This window comes from Elgaria multicarinata, chromosome 4 (genome assembly GCF_023053635.1).
Source record: "Elgaria multicarinata webbii isolate HBS135686 ecotype San Diego chromosome 4, rElgMul1.1.pri, whole genome shotgun sequence".
NCBI lineage: Eukaryota > Metazoa > Chordata > Lepidosauria > Squamata > Anguidae > Elgaria > Elgaria multicarinata.
This window is the reverse complement of record NC_086174.1, coordinates 139202689-139222478: the sequence shown is the minus strand read 5'-3', so window position 1 is coordinate 139222478 and position 19790 is coordinate 139202689. Positions and strand designations below refer to the sequence as shown.

Here is a 19790-nt window from a genome sequence, read left to right as displayed (position 1 = left end):
TGTCAGGAATTAAGCTTCTGGAATCTAGGGGTCCCAGTTGCAACAGAGGTCTCTCTCTCCCTGGTTTATCCAGGCTCCCTAAAGCACAGAAACGCCAGACTACACAGGGAAAGGAGGCAATGCTGAGCCCAAGCCTTTTAGTCTGCACCTTGTAAACAAAACCTAATGCTACAAAACAATACATTTCTTTAAGCCAGGCTTCCTGAGTTCCCCAAAGGGCAGCTGATGCATTTGTTTAAACCCAGCCCAAGCCCCACTACCTATAAAGCAGGAGCTCACTTTGAGTATCAGGGCTTGGCTGAAGAGAGCACTGTCCAAGACAGATACCATGCAGGGAGTTAAGCCGTGAGAGGGTTCAGCACATGAACACTCACCCATGCATCCCTTTGGCTACAAAGGTCAGATTCCTACGTCTGTATGCATAGTTGGGGCTGACCAAGATTTAAACAAAATGGACCTGCCACCATCATGTCTAGTCTGGTCCTAAGCCCAGACTGATCAGCATGTTCTTTCACAAGCATTCCTCTTTATGTCACTACACGGAGGACAGACATAGAATCATAGAATAGTAAAGTTGGAAGGAACCTATAAGGCCATCGAGTCCAACCCCCTGCTCAACGCAGGAATCCACCTTAAAGCACACACACACACACACACACACACACACAGAGAGAGAGAGAGAGAGAGAGAGAGAGAGGGTGCAGCAGAACAATCTAAGCCAGAGATGGGGAACAAATGGCTCTCCAGATGTTGCTGGACCGCAACTCCCATCAGCACTCACCAATGGCTTTGCTAGCTAGGGCTGGTGGGGAACTGCAGTCCACCAACACATTCCCCACCCCTGATCGAAGTCCATATCTGGTGGCAGGCTGTCTGTGGCATTAAATGTCCTGCTTGCTCATCCCTGGCTGATGGCTGGTTGGCCACTGTGTGAACAGAGTGCTGGACTAGATGGACCCTTGGTCTGATTCAGCAGGGCCCTACTTATGTTCTTACAAGAAGCATTCTACCCATCCCAGTCCGCGTGCTTCAGGGCAGCTCCTGACCTTTACATCAGCTTTAATGTTTTACAATAAGAATGTGAAGTGATTCAGCTTGTGTAAATAAAGATTATCTTATTTGCTATTATACAGTGTCCCAATAAATGTGGTATATTATGGTCAAGGAATTTACACTGCTCGTAGCCACCATTTAGGGGTTGAGTGCTAAAATAGCTTATTTTCCAAATGGAAGGGTGTTTCCATGATGGCAAAATTGATTTGTTTACTCATGCTTAATTGGCATGTATGTATCTGTAGACTCCAGTTTTTAACAGAGCCACTACTATCCAATTTAAAATCTAATTCGGGGATACAAACAGCTACTCAACTGAGTTAAGCAGAACTTGACCCTAAGCTATCAGATGCTAGCAGCAACAATACTGATACATAGCATTTATACAGTACTTTAGGCACTCAAAGAATTTCACATACATTACGCTGCTTGCAATCATGACGGATGACAATCCTGTAAAATAGTCAGTTATTATCTCTTTTTGGGGAGTGGGGGGTGCTGAGAGAGAATAACTTGCCAAACGACTTCATGGCTGCGGCAAGGTTCAAACCAGGTAACTTTCTGATTCACAGCTTGGCATCTTATGAAATGAGCAGAACCAGTGCTAGCCTTCTAAGAAACAAAGAAATCAGCTGCACGTGCTGCATTCAGCAATGTGTTCATTGTCCAGAATCAGCAGATCTGTGCTGACACATTCCCTTTAAAGAAAAAACATTCACAAGTGCAATCTATAAAAGTAGATCTACTCTCAGATTCAAAAACTCTAAAATGATTCTGAAACGTGCCATTCCCTGCACGTACTGAACCTTATAGTTATAAAGCACCCCCACCCTACTGCTGCCTTATGATGTAGACAATGAGCTAATGGCATTTTCTTTAAGCATGCAAAGTTAATGGGTTGGATCTAGAGTTCTGCAGAGAGGAACTCCAGAAAATGGATGTTCCGGAGGAGGAAAGAGGGAAGGCAACTTTCAATTTCCCCTCCCACCTGCAGACCCCTATGCTCACTCCAAAAATCTGTTCTGGAGGGCAGCAGAACCCGCTAATACAAGCGTGCAAGGCAACGCTGAGGGCAACAGGGGGAAGAAGGCCACCATGCCTCCTTCCTCCTGTGGTGCGCCTCTATGGATCCCAGTTCCCTTCACGAAACAAAGGAACCCTTCCATTTGTGGAGGGGCAAGTCTGGATCCAGCCCAATGTTTTCAACCAAGAAACTGCTAGATCCACAGATTTATAGAGCAAGGATTTGGATTTAAAGAAACCTTACGTATATGAAAGACTGTAGACATTCTGGCAAAACATTCAAAAGCTTGCTCATAGGTGGTGTTCCCCCACTCCCCTGCTGCTGAAGCAATTATGGATGCGTATGGACCCATGTCCAATCCTCACTCTAGGCAGGGAAATTGCCTGCAATTCATAAGGGATGCATTTGACCGAAACGGCATGATGATGATGGTGACGATCATGTGAAGTAATTTATTGATCTGACCTTCCTACAGCTTCTGCCTTGTAATATCAGTTTAGCTTGAGAGAAGAGGTAAAAATCACTTAACAGAATTCCTATCTAGAGGCTAGGTGGAAAACCAGCTTAGCATCTGTGATTTCCCACATGTCCAGAAATGCAGCAAATAAAACTTGGAAATGCAACTTTAAAAAAGAAAGCGAAAAGAAATGGATAAACAAGTTCAAGGCAAGTGGTGAATTTTGCATTGTTTAAGATCAAGAATGCAAGAAGTCCTACAGTAAACACTGATCATTCAGATGAGAATTTCCTTGCAATAAAAGTGATCTACTTTCTACTGCTAAAACAGGGGTAGAAAATACAGTTAGTAAGCAGCCACTTTTAGGTAGCCTTGTGACTGATGATACAGAAGGGGGAGATCACTGAATCAGCCTTTTATCCAGCTTTTACAGGAAATATTTAGCTCTGAGCACTAAGGCATGGAATAGAAGAACTCCAGAATGCAGACTTTTCTCATCCTATTGTTATTAGAACATATAACTAAGAAAGACCATAGCCTAATGCCTATCATATTATATGTCGGAGTGGGGCAGTAGTTCTTATCTTCTAAAATGACTTGTACCAGAATCAAATCCCAAAAATAGCTTTTGTAAAAATCAATCAGTCAATAAAACTGGATTCTATAATCGCACTTGGATTTTCCCATTTCTTTTATAGAGCATCTATAAGTGGTTTCAGCTTATAGTCACTCCACACACACCCCATACCCCAGAGGGGGGTTGCAAAACTATTTCAAGAATCCCAGAATGAAATGCTTAAAGTACCAGCCCTGTTTTCCAAATGCTTCTGACATGGCATCAGCATGAAGCCTCTAGGCTGGCAACGCCTGTTCACTCAATTTGTCCCTTTGTCAAAGGGAGTTGTTTGCATTTTAGATTCATCAGTGTTCTAAAGTCTCAAATGGAGACTGATGTAGAATGTATATATTGTACAGAGACAAGGAGCAGGGATTTTTTTAAAAAAAACAGTAAATCACTATTATTGTAGAGGTGATCCATAGCTGCTGCTTGTAAAAAAAACGAAAAAACAAACGAAAAACAGCCATTTGCAGCAGAAGTAGTAAGATTTGGTCTGGAGACAGCAGAATTAGAGACTTTGTGCTTTCAGAGTGGTAACAAGTTGCAGTGAAGACAAGGTTTTATAGTGCCACATGACTCCCTTATTGTTTTAGACTTTGGAGTGTGCATCTAACTATTCAATGAAAATGAATAATCACATCTAAGCCCAGAGTGTTGCAGATTTGACAACTTGCATTTTACATAAATAGGGACAAATTTCAGGTGGGTGTTTGTGTATATATAGCCGCATGAAAATTAATGAAAGGGCTAGTTACTATATGTAGTCCTTTCAAAGATGTTCCCACTCTCCTTAGTTCAGTCAAAACATGTCACAGCCCTGTACTACAAGATCAAGTTTCTTTATGTTGGCTAAAAGTTGCTAGAAAAGCCAACTAACCCCACTGTTGGGTTTATGAACTATTCACAACCATTATAGTAAAAGATAGCCCTCACACTACACAAAGCCATAAATCAGACATTAATTTCCCTTTGTTCCTTTAAGAGAAGAACCATATATTTTACTCAGAACCTACACCCGACTTTTCATTTCATCAGGAGGTAAGTAATTTAGAAACCCTATCCATCAAGAAAAAGGTACAGTGTGTTACATAAGTGGCAAGTCTGTACAGTAGAAGCTTTAATATTTTGTGAACTTTATGCAGCAAAACTTGTTTTGGTTAACCAAGTAACACTATTTAGTACAGGGAATTTCTTACCTGAAACTCTGTTTCTGTGCTTCAGATCCACCAATCCAGAATGAATGGGAATTCGAATGGGGTTTCCTTTTCACACTTGTCTGTCAAAAGAGAGCAGCCAATCATCTTCAGCTTGGTGTATCTACTTCTTTTCTTGAACGAAATCCCAATATGCACTTCCTAATGCTGTTAGAAAGACAAGGAAACCTGTACTGCTAGCAGGGTTCCAGTAGTCATTAAATCAGATGGGTCACCGGATTGGTGGATCTAAGACAAGAAACTAAATTAAAGACAAGAAATTGCACTTTCCCATACCTGAATCAACCAATCCAGAGCAAATTATTTTGATTATTTGCTATCCACATGAATCAAAACAAATAACTATGATACCTCAAACATCAGTCTAGAAAAATCATTAGCTACAATTTTTAAAAGATTACATACACACAAGTTTCTTCTTAAAATATAAGGTACCAATAGATATTCTGTTATAGTAGACCTGCAGACAATGGCCGAGATCCAAAGTGTTCATTTGGGTTTGCATAAGGACTTGGACACAATCAACGGGATTTCTGATGGGTTTTCTTTGAAGAAAAGACCCCCATGGCAAAAATTGCAAAGTCCTTCTGAAAATCCCTTCCGTTTCAAAAGGGGACTGGCATAGAATTGGAGGGTGGGGATGTTCCCTTGGGTTCATGGAATTAGTTCCTGTTCTTTGGACCATAGCCTATTTTTCGAGTCAAGTATACCCTTCATAGATTTTACTGGTTAATACAAGCACATGGCTGCATGCAGACATAATGCCCAAACCAAGAATTGGCATTTTGTCCCAAGGTAACCTGTGATTGTTATCATTCTCAAAAATAAGCACAGATGAAAAAGAGGTATGTACCTCTCTCAGCCAAAGTGACCAATAGCACCTTTAATAGAGAAGAAAATAGTACATTTGCACCACGAGAAACTAAAGTAAAGGAGGAAGCAACCCTATTGCATTCCTCAATTGAAGCAAGCTAGAAATTCAAGCTAGGCCTTTGAGAACTTAGGCAGGGCATAAATACTCCAAAATGAATGAATGACGCTAATTCAGTTTCAGCTAAAAGGGATAATTATGTGTATCCTTACTTGTCTTTTATGCAGGCAGATAGCAAGACTGGGCTACCTGTTGACAAAACTTCTGATGCTATTGTTTTTTTAAATGCCAATACAAATGCATACCTATGGTCTACATGAGGGGTGGGGGTGGAGAACACATCTTCATCATGTCTACATTCCAGTACCAATGGTGCTATATAAAACATTATTATTTTAACAGGATATAAGTATGACTTACTCTGATCATGAAGGCCGGCCTATAATCATGTATAACTCATCATATACTCCTTTGTGTCACATTTATGTACAAGTGTGCTTTCATATGAATAAAATTATGTAAATAAATAATATTCCAATACAGAACAGGTATTCTGATTGCACTGGAAACATATTGGTGCACCAAACCCTCCTCAATTACTATATATCAAATTTAGCTCCCTGGATATTGCACAGCTTTAGATTATACAGTTACAATATTTGTTATTATGTTGCCCAATAGGCAGAATATGACAACATTCATGTGGTGAGAAAGGAAACCCCAAAGAAGCTTTTTAAGACACACCCACTCCAAGAAGGGGAATAACTGAGAATAGCAAGAGATGCCACCAACTGCACGGTGTGTGCAATCAATCATTTTGGATACTCCCTAGCGCTAGCAGCAGGGATGATCCTTCCTTCTTTACCTGTACCTGATGTCATGATTATAGCATGGCAGCATTTAAGAGAAACGGATGTCATGTCAACATCTATCAGATTCAAAATTTCAGTAGATTCAATCTTGAGCAGGTGGCTCCCAGTTTGAGAGAGAGAGACAGACTGACAGTTACACCAGGCAAGAAAGAACAACCACCATGCAATTTAAGCAATACTGAGACTAGGACAAATGTCCATTGTGATATTTTGAAGTTCCCAGCAAATGTGGCTTTTTGCTAAATGAGAAGAATTATAACAGACATACAACCAGATGGCCAGGTTATTTTCTGGCTAGTACCTCTAATACTTGAATAGATGCTCCAGCACAGCTAGCCAAGCACAATCAACCAATATATACATCCTTTTAAGGCAAATATAAAAAAGAGGTATAGCAGGTAAAGCTACTATACAAGACTGCATGGAATACCTGATACTAAAGGGACTGTTTAAGCAAATGCTACTTCTATTATCATGAGTACCTAAAGTTAGAAAATGTGTTATATCGTTCCTCACTTTCTTCCCCACTGGTCCTTCTATAAAATTATAGGCCAAAAAAACTACCATTCAAATAATAAAAAAGGCATGTGAAGTGAAGTGCATGGTGCAGTGTGGAGAATGGGTTTCATCTATTTCCCCTTATTTCTCAGCTGTGTGTAGTCTTGCCAGCTGTGCATATAGAACAGCCCTCCCCGACCTGATGCCCTCCAGATGTTTTGGACATTGGTCCTAGGCAGCATGGCCATGATTGGGAATGCTGGGAGTTATAGTTCAAAAGATCTGGAGGGCAATAGGTTGGGGAAGGCTAATATAAAGATAGTTAACTTCAGGGCGATGGCACAATTGAAACTTCCACATTTTACAACACTATTCCAAGTATTATGTACTGAACAGATGCCTCATGACAGAGCAAGTAGCAATGATATAGGAAACAGAGGCCTAGTGTGATCCTTGCATTATGGTTTAAACTACGGGTTGATAACCAAGAATAACCCACGAAGAGAACCCATGATTTGTCGCGCAGGATTCAAATGTAATAACAACAGATGATTCAACAACAACCCATAGACTCAGTTCAGATGACACAAAAAGCAACAGTGGGTTAAATAGTCAACAGTGGGTTATTGCATTGTCTGTTGTGACTTTTTCACACTACAGTTGGTTATTTGGCTGACATAACCAATGCTGTGCAGAGCTGATTATATGAACAACCATTGTTATCGTGTCGTGTGTCGGGCACCGTTGACTATTTCATCACACACTGTTGGTTATTTTCGGCGACTGCAGAGTCCCCTGGCAAGAGTGACCAAAACAGCAGCAGCTGCTCTAGTCCAGCTGGCAGAACTCACACAATGGCTGATGAGACACCAACTTGAGGGGGGGGGGGAAGGTCAATCAAACACATTGTTGACTAATAGTCAACTCAACACTGGTCTTAAGCCACACTTTGGCCATGGCTAGACCACGCCTATATCCTGGAATCATCCCTGTACATCCAAATGACACACAGGGGATACCGGGAGCAGGCAGGGACGACCCTTCCATTTGCCTGGGATAATCCTTAGGTCTAGCTAAGGCCTATATTTGATTATAATCATGTTGCGTGGGGAGTATCCCCTCAATAATCAAACATGGAGTTGACTATTAACCCAACATTGATTACTGTGTTGTATGAATGCAGCCATACTCTGGGTTATCATGTACAAATTAGGTTAGAGAGATATGTAACTAAGTCTCATGCAGGTTACCCACAAACCCCATCAAGGAAACAATTGCATAAAATCAGCTCCTGCTGGATGAAACCAGAAGGCCCATCTGACCCAGCATCCTGTTTACTTCAGTGCCCAACTAGATGCTTCTATTAGGCCCATCAGAAGCCATGAATGCAATAACCCTCTCCTGCTGATTCTCTCTCCAGTAGCAAATGGCTTCATTTAGCTACCATAGCTAACAGCAGTTAATAAATGCCTTCTCTTCCATAAATACATCTAATCTGCTTTTAAAGACACTAACCTTGTAGCTGTTGTTACACATTTAGTAACAGTGAGTTCCATAGATTAAGTAGTCACTGTCTATCTTTCTTTTGTTTATCTTGAATCTACTACCAATCTCATTGGCTGACCCCGATTTCTCATGTTTTGAGAAGTGGGGGCAACTTTATTCACTTTCTACACCAACATGAATAGTTGTATAAACCTTAATTATGTTTCCCCTTAGACACCTTTTAGATTAAGAAGGCTCAGATACTTTAGCCTGGGATAGGCAAGCTGGTGTTTTTTGACTACAAATCTCATAGCTAAAGGTCAGGGTTCATGGGGGTCGTAGTCCAAAATAACTGGAGGGCACCAGATTGCCTACTCTTGCTTTAGCCTTTCCACATGGACAAACTGGTGAATTTTAACTATGGTTTGTTGAAACAAGCCAGCTTCAAACCACAGTTTATGAAGCTAGCTTTTAAACAAAGCACAGTTACGACTGTACAAATTTTGGGTTTACATGACACACACAACTGTAATTAACCTAAAATGGAAGGAGATGCTTCTGATCTCATGACCTCATGGCCATGCTAGAGAGGAGGAAACTCACAAGCCTGAAATTCACTGTAGCTTATTCTCATAACACTAAGCCACAGTTTAGCATTACGTCCAAACACAGGTACCAAGACAACTGAAATTGCTTTTCCTACCTTCAAAGGACTAATAAATAAATAGTAAGAAAACAATGTAGGAAGGAATCAAGCAAAAGCAGAATATTTTTGTCCTTTTTCTACTTCAACCTAGCAGTTTAAATGGTAACATTTCTTTTGTCAGATTGCTGCATTCTAATTAAAACCTAAAGACCACATTTCAGCTGACTGAAGATCCTTGTCAAAGCTCAATGGGAGAAAACCAATGGTGCTTATCCACCAGCTGAATCAATTCCCCCTTCCGCCCCCCAAAATGACCTCCGAAGGATTGGGGGACCCTCTGGGACATTGGGTGTCACTCGTGTTTCAAGTACATGTTTGATGCATTCAGAAGTAAGCAGTAATGAGATTGATGGAGGTTTCTCCCAAGTAAACTATGTACAGGAATGCAGCCATTACACAAAAGAGTTCAGAATTTAACATACAACTGGACTCCTCCTTGAAAAACCAGCCATTCTTCCTTCATTTTTGTAGTAACATTTCTTAGACAGAACATTAAAATAGGCATCTCACTAGTTAACATCATCCCCATTTTAAGGTTTATACCAGAAAAACAACAGCATAAATTTTGTTTTTATATGGGGGTCGGGGTGGGTGGGATACTCTTAAGCATCTGAATGTGGGGGTGGGGGGAAGAGGAGAGAAAACCTTTCAAAAGCTGGGGGATGTTTCATAGGTTAAGGGTAAAGAAGAAATTTCATTTGCACATCAATTTACATAAATCATGTATTATATAACTTCACTCATTTCATCAGGCAGTATTGGTGTTGATCACTACATTATAATATTGTTGTGCAACCACAGTGGGACCAGACTTCACAGCCAGCTAATAGAAACAAATGTTTGGTTACCATGCCCAGTCATAATTTGCAGACTGCTTATATATATTCCTCAGTGGAAAGATGTGCTTTAATTAAAGGAACAGAATGTGCAATCTTACTGACCCAGGATATAACCAGTGCTGTGAGTTTTCTGGAATATTTTGAATTGATTGCTGCCCTATGTCGACTAAAATGTAGCCTATTTGATTTATATTTAGGAAATAAAACATTAAAAATAAAGGATGCCATGTCAACTTTACATGCTGTATAGATATCGGAACAGTTTTTCTAATAGCTAAAGGTAATTAAACAGAAATATATGGTTGAAGTAGTGGTGGGGATTCAATAATACACACTTAGTTCAAACAAATGCAAAGCTTTGCTTAGAAATATTTTTACTGGAATAATTGTAAAAAAAAAATAAGACACAACAGCTAATAGCATACATTTCTCTTAGTCCGGCTGCATTTGCACGTAACAGTAAGCCAAGGTTTATGTTAACCATGATTTGTTGCTTTGGCCATAAATTGTCTTGCAAACGAGCAAACAATAAACCACAACTTATTCTCCCCATTTCTGGTTTGTTTCTCTCCCAGGCACTTTGCCAGCCTTCAGAGCAGGCTAGTCTTGCTGGGTGTGTCAGTTTCGAGGCAGACAGTAGCCCAAACAAGCCAGGGATAAGCTGTGGTTCTGGGATCAGTCATCACAACAAGCCATTGTTTAAACAAGCCAGACTTCATAAGACAACAACAAAACATGGGTTCTATTTGTGGTTTATAGCTGGTAATAAACCATGGTTTGTTCGCAGGGATGGGTTCAGATAGAATGGCAAGCCAATTTCAACAAACTACACCATACTTGGCATTATGTGTGAGCCAGGCCTTTATTTATTTATTTATTTATTTATTTATTTATTTATTGCATTTCTATACCGCCCAATAGCCGAAGCTATCAAGATTTTAGGGAGAAAAATGATGAAGGCACTGAAATCATATCATATTAATCTTAGCATGCTTAAAGGGCTAGGTGCAAAGCTATGTATTTCACAGAGATAGTCCCTTGGAAAAATAATAATTACATCTTTGATTTTATATTTGACTGGTATTGTACACATTCTAATTGCTCAATTTGATGGATATTGTACTTATTTGTAAAGATACTAATGAACTTCCTGAAACCATGCACTTTTACAAACGGAACATTTTCAGTGGAATAATACTGCAATAGAAAATTTTCCATCTTGCATCACTGGATACTACTGAGTACCCCAATCCAAAATACATTTACCTGCTAAGTAAATCTCACTGATATCACTAAATATGCTTTCACGTAAACATGCCTAGGACTGCAGGCTAAGAGAAGATGCCAGGTAGCTTGAACTCATCTGCACTCCATATCCACACCAGTCAATTGTGGAAAGGAAATTTCACAGGCAAGCACTCCAAGGGCCTGTAGTGATGCAATGACATACAGCAACTATAATTTGTAATGAGACACAAAGCCATATTGCTTGAGGATATTGTTCATTTTGAGAGACATTTTAGCTAGAAAAATTACAAAAAAACATGGTTTATTGGCAGTAGGCTCACAATAAATAGGAAGTATTTCTTCATAATTTGGTTGTGGAATTCACTCTTACGCAATACGATTATGGTAACTAGTTTAGATGACTCTTTAAAAAAAGATAACGATATCATGCTAATAGCTATTGGGACCATCAAGTATATGGACAGTAAACCTCTGAATATTACAGACTGGGGGCAAAGAAAGGGGTCTATTGCCCATATGCCCTCCTTCTGGACTTCCTGGGAACATCTGGATCCAGAATACTGGACAAGATTGATCTTTGATCTGATCCAGCATGGCTCTTACGTTTGGAGATATAGGTTTTCACTGCTAAGAAAAATTCACTAATTTCGCTAAAACATGCTTCCAAATATCCTAGTTCATAGTTCAAATAGCGAGCCACCCATCAAACCTGAAACTATTACTATAAAATTCAAACAAGTGCCTGAAACATAAAAAACAGCTTTGCCGAGGAAATCCAGTCATAATGTACAAATCAAAAATATCTTAACAGAGATAATCCAAGAAAATAAATGCACATTGCTTGATACTTCACAACATTTTCCCATCTGCTTCTGGATTTCCAAGTAATAGCTTCTATAACTACTTATAAGAATTAAAGATAGTAATGAAAGACGATTCATCTTTTCTCTCAAAGGCACACAACACAATTAACATCAATTACATTTATATTTGACTACCTGCAAAGCCCACATGGGATTAGACATAACAAATAATTAAGAAAGTGATACAGAATGCAGCAGGCAGCTTTTTAGTACAACATTGTCAAAGGTAGCACTATTCACCCGTTTGAGAAACTTACAAAATGGCAGTCTAGCGACGAAATGGAACTATCAGCTCTCTCCTATGATTGTTAACCACGCAGGTGCTATTCTATGATGTGCAATGTACAAAAGCAACTTAATTCATAGTAGATTTATCCTTAAAATTCAGCCCCCCTTCTGGACTTTGGTTACATTTATTCCAAATAGCAAAATAAAAAAAAAGTTATAGACTTTGTATAGCTTGTCAGGGAGGGACAATGTCGGCGGGTACAAGGGTGAAGGCATTTCAGTTATGGTTCTTCGTTTGTTTACAGTGGACCTTTAAACATTTCTGCCCATTTCACTTTTGCTGCACAACAGCTCTACATGGCTTAAGGACATTATTTGATTAATGTAAGCAGACACACCGTCAACCATCAAGTAAATAAGAACTATAGAGAGTACAGTTTTACATATTCTTCCAAAGCCTTCATCCTCTAGTACTTATATATCATATATACAGCACAATGTTCAAGATAAGACATCCAGACAAGCTAAGGTATGCCTTTCACTGGATTCTGTTCAACTGTCCTGACAACATGGAGACCTGGTGACTTCCCAACCATGAGATTAAAACGGAAACACACACTACCATATCCAGTTGATTTTCTCTATTTGCTTAAGCATATATTTAATGCAAATTATTAAGTTGCCAGTACATCTTTCTGCGACAGTTAGAGAACCTTCATGAAGAATGAGCTATAAACCTGCAGAATAAGGAGGAAAACGAAAAATTAAGAAAATATAAGCTATTGCAAAACATGACAAATATATGAGAGTGAAAACTGGTAGGTTTTGCTGAATGACAAAAACAACTGAATACCACACAACCGGTGAGTTAGTCCAATTCAAAATCTAGACCTAGGAAATTATTCAAAATGAGAAAGATTTCATAATTTCATGAACTCTAAATTTATACTTTATATAAGTAAATCATTCAGTGCATCTAAGAGCAAGCAACTATTTGGGGGATGGAAGAAGTATGAATCCAGGCCCTCCCCGGGTGAATCAACAATATCAAAGTTAACCACTTGCAGCTAAATTGTGTGGAGTTAAAAACTTTCATCCCTCCTAGATAGACAATTTTTTCTCATTTTGTCTCTTTTCTGCATGCTTTATATTTTGATACTTGAGGGAAGGGGCTAAGCTAACAAGACACAGATCCATGGGGAGCTGTGACTTGTGTTCTGCGAGTGTGTGTGTGTGAGTGTATGTATATATGTGTATGTATATTAAAGGTGCAACATAAACCGATTTAGAATCCTGACTCAATCAATATTGGGGGAGCCAATTAACAGGACCTACACTGTGCTGTCCTGCAAAGGCCCCATTGCCCCAGCCTTGAATCTCTGAAAGTTTTTCTCTCTCTCTGTAGCTAAGTATTCATAACTGTGTTTTAGCAACTAAGCAGTTCTATTCCCAGGTGGGCTGGGTGGCAACAGATCAGGGGTCTTTCTCTGTTGGTATTAGAAGGAGTGCTAGATAGGCATGCTATGCTCTCTCCAGCAGCCCTCCTATCAGCGCCACTGCAATGATGCAGGGGCATTGGGAGCACTCCCCCATATCTTAATAGGAGCACCAGGTAGCACACGAGCAAATTCACATGAGCTAAAGCAGTGGTTCCCAAACTTTTTTCAAGTAACCGCCCCCTTGGTTCCACAAACTCATGCCCAGTGCCCCCTACCCTACACTATAAAAATCATTATTCAGAATAGTGGTTTTCAGCAACCCACTAAGGAAGATAATAACAATAAAATTCAAAACAGTAACAATTAATTGAATATTTATTCAAAATCCGAAGCACCCGCCACAGGCTTGCCAAGGGAGGGAGGGAAAAAAGAGAGCGAACACCTCTGTTTTGCACCCGGCGGGGCGGGGCACACTAAGTAGGGTATGTCTTTTCATTAGCGTTTTGGTGCTTTTGAAACATTTCAATTCACCATTAAAAGGACTCTTCTTAAACGGTATTAATACATGTGTGGATTCTTCCCTTATATTGCTTGGGACCAAACTACATTCTCCCATAAAAATGTCCCTGGGTTTTAAGACCTTCTGGAGAGGCGCTTCACGGAAAAGACCACCTCAAGCGCCCCCCTGCCACCCCCTTGCCTCTTAACGCCCCCCTATGCAATCCCATCGCCCCCAAGGGGGCAGTACCGCCCATTTTGGGAAGCACTGAGCTAAAGTAAGCCTGAGAGTGTTGAACTTCAGCCCCATCAGCGCCCCTCTAATTTTCAAGTGGATGAGAAGAGAACTACAGGAGGGACATTCTTAAGAAATGTGGAGGGTGAGGGAAGAGAGTCACATCTGGCATGCCAGTGCTGGAACAGGATACTAGCAGTTATTCTGTGCTTTATTGCGGGTGGGTTGTGGTTGGACACAGCTGTAAACACAAATGTTTGGTGCAACCCAGCTAGTTACTGGGCACTTCTTTTACTTGTTTTCGGAGGTCAGATGGAAACTCCATGTATAGCTGCCCTATACCTCTGATTTTTGTTGGTTTCTCCTACAAAGAGCTTGGCCATTGCTCACAAATATTAAAGGATGGATAAGGATACAGCTCAATGTAAACTTATGTTGTGTTCGTTCTCTCTCTTTTTGCAGGTTTTTTGTGTGTTTGTGTGTGTGTTTCAATACCGCCACAACTTTTCTTTCTTGAGAACAAAAAATATTTATAATACTTAAGGAAAAAAAGGATTTATAATGGAAATTATAATATAAAATATGTCAATATATTCTTATATAAAATAATATATAAATATAATCAATTGAGTGACAACCCTTTAAAAAACTTTCACCATAAAATCTAGAGAAACAACAAGCAAATGCACTTTAAATAACCTAGTATATAATGGCTGATCCTTACATTCAGAATGTACGCTTTTCACCTTTTCTTTTCACGTGCAAACTATTCTCTAAAATGCAAAGACAGTGAAACAAAGGCTACACTTGTTTGCACTTTTAATGTCTTGACATCAACACTTAAGATTAGCAATGGTAAAAATATGCTGGCCGAAACTGTCTGTTTGATTCATTGTACCTGTCTGTGCTTATTTTTATAGTAAATATTTTGACAGAGCGCTGTGATGCTTAAAAAAGAGCTACTGGTACATTCTCAAAGTTATGGAACACAGTGCTTAACATTTGTACAGATTCTTGCTGGCATCACACTGTCATATTCCAAACACTCACACAAATTATTTTTCATATTGATCATCCAATTACTTAAAGCCAATACTAGAGCTAACAGACAAATTCTGGGGGTGGGGTGGGGAATAATGCCTTGATCTGGTGTCATGTTTCATATTGAGAAAAGAGGTTTTTTCCCCTCCTTTGAGCAAAGTCAGTGTAAGTACATTACTGACATTAATATTCTCTAATTGTTCTGAATTTGGGCTCTAATATAGAGAGCAAAATGAAGCAAGTAGCAGAAATCATAAGAGATCTGTGATTACACTACTACATTCTTACAGGCAACATCTATGTAGCTTAAACAGACTTGAACTGAATAGCAGAAGAGCCATTAGTGAATATTTCATACACTATCTGAAGTCAATTCACTTATTTTGAACTTGCAGTGCTATTTGTGAGGGTTTATTTGCACAACCTTTTCTGAGTTCTCAAAGAGCTATACATCTCCAGATATAATTCACAGGAAAGACTATTAAGGCTTTTAGAACAGGAAAACCCTACGAACTTCCTCCTCTCCCATAGCAGTGTCATGACTCACTTACTGGGTTTCCCCAGCATTTAATAATGTACCTGGATGGTGGGCAGGAGGGAGGGAACACTCCTACAGAATCATTTGGGAGTGGGGAAAGAACCATTATCCAGCTTTGAAACCCAATTCAGCCGACTGGCCTCCAGCTAGGGTTGCAGTCCAGGCAGACCAAAGGCTAGTAGAAAGAGGGACAACTGGGGCTTATGAGATGATTATTACTCCTCCCTGGGAGTCATTGTACTAGCACACAGATCTTAAATCAGAGGTGTGCAACCTATGGCCTTCCAGCTGCTTGCAACCCTCAATCTAATTTCAAAAGCCCTCTGCTTGCTATCAGGTCTGACCTCAGGTAAGTGCAACCTGTCCTTTCCCTCACAGCCAGCTGGACAGGAAGGAAGCAGGAGAGAGAGGGGGGAGTGAGAGAAAAGGGACAAGCCCCCCTTCATTTGGCTCTGGCCCACTGCTGACATGCAGGCCCTACCTGTGAGGGAATGCAGCCCTTGACAAAAAAAAATGTTAAAAATTAGCTCATATGTTTCCTAAAGGGTGGGAAAAGTCAGAACAAAATCAGTGCCTCTAAAATCCAGGCAACTACAATGGAGAAGAGCACTAATTTTCCCCCTGACCCTCCATCTATGCCTGGGTAGCTCAGTGGCTGACACCATGCTTCACAACCCCTCTTTTCACAACCACTTGGAAAGGAGAAACTCAGCCATGCTGTTTGGGTCACTCCCCCCACTGGTGGACTATGAGCACCCATTAGCAGGAGTTCGCTAGACTACCAGATAGAGGTCTTTCCCAGCTCTGCTACCAATGACCCTTGAACTGAAAATGCCAGACACAGAATCAGGTACTTTGTATATGCAAAGCACACACTCTACTACTGAGCTGTGGTCCCTGCATTAGTATAGCAGTGACTGGTGCCATGACCCTGAAATGTGACACTACTAGCTCAATGGGATCACAGCAACCAACAATAATGAAGAAATGCAAAAGGAGTACTCATCATGGCCTGTATTGCTGGACCATGACGAGGAAAAGTCTTATAAAGAGTTCACATGTTTCCAAAAAATGGCCATTTGCTTGACGGCATAAACAAATCCCAATTGCTGTCATGTTGTAACGAAGAGTAGTGTTTAGTCAATCATTCAGCAAAACATCCATTATGCAGAAGTCTACACAAAACATGGTCCGTATAATTCACCACCACTTCCTGATCATTCCCAAATCACTTAATCCTGTTTCTGAATTTTCAAAAGCTTCTACATAACCTTATTTTACCATTGTAAAAGTTTGCTATAGCAATGTCACCCCTTCCATTCGCCCTGTGGCCATTTTGTCTGTTGGGTGCTTTTCCAACAATACAGAGCTCAACAGCATTGCATTCAGACCTTTACTAAATTCTATGAAGTATGGAAAAACAAAATGCTCTACTGAGTAAAATGCAGGACAGTCTTGTAAAATAAAGACAAGTTAATTTAACATTTTACGCTGGTCTTGTATATTTTCTGAAGTACTAAAAATAAGCTTAAGTTATTGGTATTCAAACACACAGAAAAGGAAACAAAATTACAGAGAAGTAAACAAATATTTTTGTTTCAGATCATAAATGTTGCTTTTATATGTAACAGGAAAGGGACTGAAAAAATCAGTTTCAGGCCTTGCCCCCAACTTGAGAGCCCAAGAACATATATAGAGAATTGTCCCACTCCTTTGCAACAAATGGGAACCCCCCTCATGAGCAAGCCCCCACAATGAAGCAATGAATCTAAGCACTTGTTTTTATTGTAATCCGCACTACCCTATGATGGACAGTTCCATAGTGCAGCTAGAAGTGTCAAAAGTATTGTTTACAGTCTAGCCTTTTGCTCTCAAAAAGCAGCTTTCAGTACAAAAAAGTAGGAAGCATCTTAACTAGTTATATTTCTTACACTTGCAGGACATGATTTGATGATCAGAGACTACCATACCCAAAGAGACCTAAGGCTATCAACTAACACTAAAAAAATTCAAAAACTCAGTTCAACATCTGCCTCGTATTATTTCCCTGCTTATCCACTTCAATTGATCAGTTGCCTTTGATTATACGTACATATTTCATTCAACAAAGATGCGCTAAAGGAAGGGGGCAGCTTCTCTTGAAGGTGGTCACTGTGATTATGAAATCTCAAGTTACCACACTGCAAAGAGGAAACGCCATCTTTATTAACCAGTGCATCTGTGCAAGCCGGCATGACAACTAGGCCAGTCTACAGTCCTGAGGCCCAGAGTCTCTGCTCATTGTCTACCCGGCAAGGGGGGGGGGGGAGGAGAGAGAAAACGAATCTAACGCACTACAAAAGCTGTAAATGTTGAATCACCTCGATGGATCAATCAAAACTTGCAGCCCTAAGGGACCTGGAAATAGAAGAAACTCGTTTCAGCCCACACAGCTGCTCCTCAAGCCTTTGGTGAAACTAGGATCTTGTGTCACAACGTAACTCTGCACGCTCAGAGCATCCCTAAGACGAGTTTAGAAAAATCAGGCGAATGTCACCTTCAGCCCGTGGTGGAAAGTGGGGAGGGGGAGAGCGATATGCAGCCCCTGCACCTGCAGGGTCCCCACACCTGCGTGGCTTTGTCCTGGCTGCTTGGGATGCGGCCAGGCGCGGTGTAGAGAGCGGGGAGGGAGGGGGCGACCCCTCCCCCTCCAAATGTGCACGTGATGGATACCGGGAAATGGGGGGGGGGGCTTTTCGATGCGTCTCCTTTAAGAAGGAAAACGGATTTGTTCCTTTCATTAAAGTGGGGGGGGGGATGGGAGGGGGGGAGAAGAGGAGGGTCAGAAGGGAGCAGCGCCTCAAGGCCCGCCCCCTCCTCCGCCTCACCCTCTCTCATTGCGGGGCCGGGAGAGAAAGCGGTGGGGAGGCAGCGTCGCCGAAATCGAGGCCTACAAAGACCAGCTCCCACCGCGCCGGCGCCTCCCCTTCCTTTTCTTTTCTCCCCCCCCCTCCTCCTCCTCCTCCTCCTCCTCTTCTCCCCCGTTGTGGCGTCTCCTCTTCACTAAAGGCCTCGCTCTGCCTCCCTCCCTCCCTCCCTCTTTCTGGGCCTGAGGAGAGAGGGGGAGGGGCAGGGGCCTGCGAGCCCCTCACACTCACTCACCATCAGCTCGATGGTCTTGTCCTCGATCACCGACTCCGGCTCCATCGCGGCGACTGTGGCTGTAGTGGCGGCGGCGGCGGCGGCGGTTCCTCCTCGGCGGGGGAAAGAAAACCCCGTAGTGACCCCCCTTTGCCCAGGGAGGAGGAGGAGGAGGAGGCCGGCTCCGACAGATCGACCGACTGACCCGCCGCCGCCTCCTCGGCCGCGCGCCCGGAAGAGGAAGTGAGGTAGCAGGCCGACGCAGTGGCGGTTGCAGCGGCGGCAGTGTCGTCGTCGCTGCTTTCCTCTCAGCCGCAGCGGAACGGCAACCGCTACCACAGAGGAAGCGTCGCTCCCGAAAGGCCTTGCGGTAACCGGCGGGAAAAGACTACAAAGGCCGACATGCTTGGCGGCCCTGCTGGGAAACAGGCCGAAAGTACTCTGCGTCCTCTACGGCAACGGTGCCCAACGAACTACGTCTCCCAGCATACAAAGCGCCGCCCTCTTTTCTTTTTTTTCCTCCTCTTTTGGAACTTGCTCGAAGGAGGAAACGGCAGCGTGTTGCCTTCAGGCTCTTTCGCCTTCCTCCGTCGAGGCCTACTGGCCTAGTCTTTAAGGACAGAGACGTGTGGGGCTGCCTCATGCCGAGAGCTTTGGCCCTTCTCTTGCCCAGAATGGTCCGAACACGGAACGGTAACAGCTGGCCTCGGCCTGAGGCAGGCGGGCCTTTCCTAGCCCGGCTCCCTCAGGCGTCAGGTCAGGGCACGCTTGTTGAAAGCCTCGCCAGGACGAAAACATTCCCTGTGTGCTCCAGCCGCCGGGGTGGGCGAATTTTGTATACTTGTTTTTAATGTTCACAGTTTTTAACTTTTGTAAACCGCCCAGAGAGCGGTATATAAATGTAATAAATGATTGGTGGGAGATTCAGGACAAATAAAAAGA

The 19790-nt window shown here is 41.8% G+C and overlaps 1 protein-coding gene across 4 annotated transcripts in view; it reads right to left on the bottom strand.

The window, feature by feature from the left end:
• Positions 1-19074, bottom strand: part of FBXW11 (F-box and WD repeat domain containing 11) — a 98437-nt gene extending 79363 nt beyond the window's left edge. For 2 of the 4 annotated variants that reach the window (XM_063125283.1, XM_063125285.1), the window contains exons 1-2: positions 18870-19074; positions 4350-4429 (exon numbers count right to left, since the gene is read on the bottom strand). Coding sequence is in view for 2 of the 4 variants with exons in the window: in XM_063125282.1 (XP_062981352.1) it covers positions 18870-18914 (45 nt within the window). In the remaining 2 variants the exon portion in view is untranslated. The remainder of the gene's footprint in view (positions 1-4349; positions 4430-18869) is intronic. The other 2 variants (XM_063125282.1, XM_063125284.1) reach the window with 1 other exon arrangement.
• Between the last annotated feature and the right edge of the window lie 716 nt (positions 19075-19790).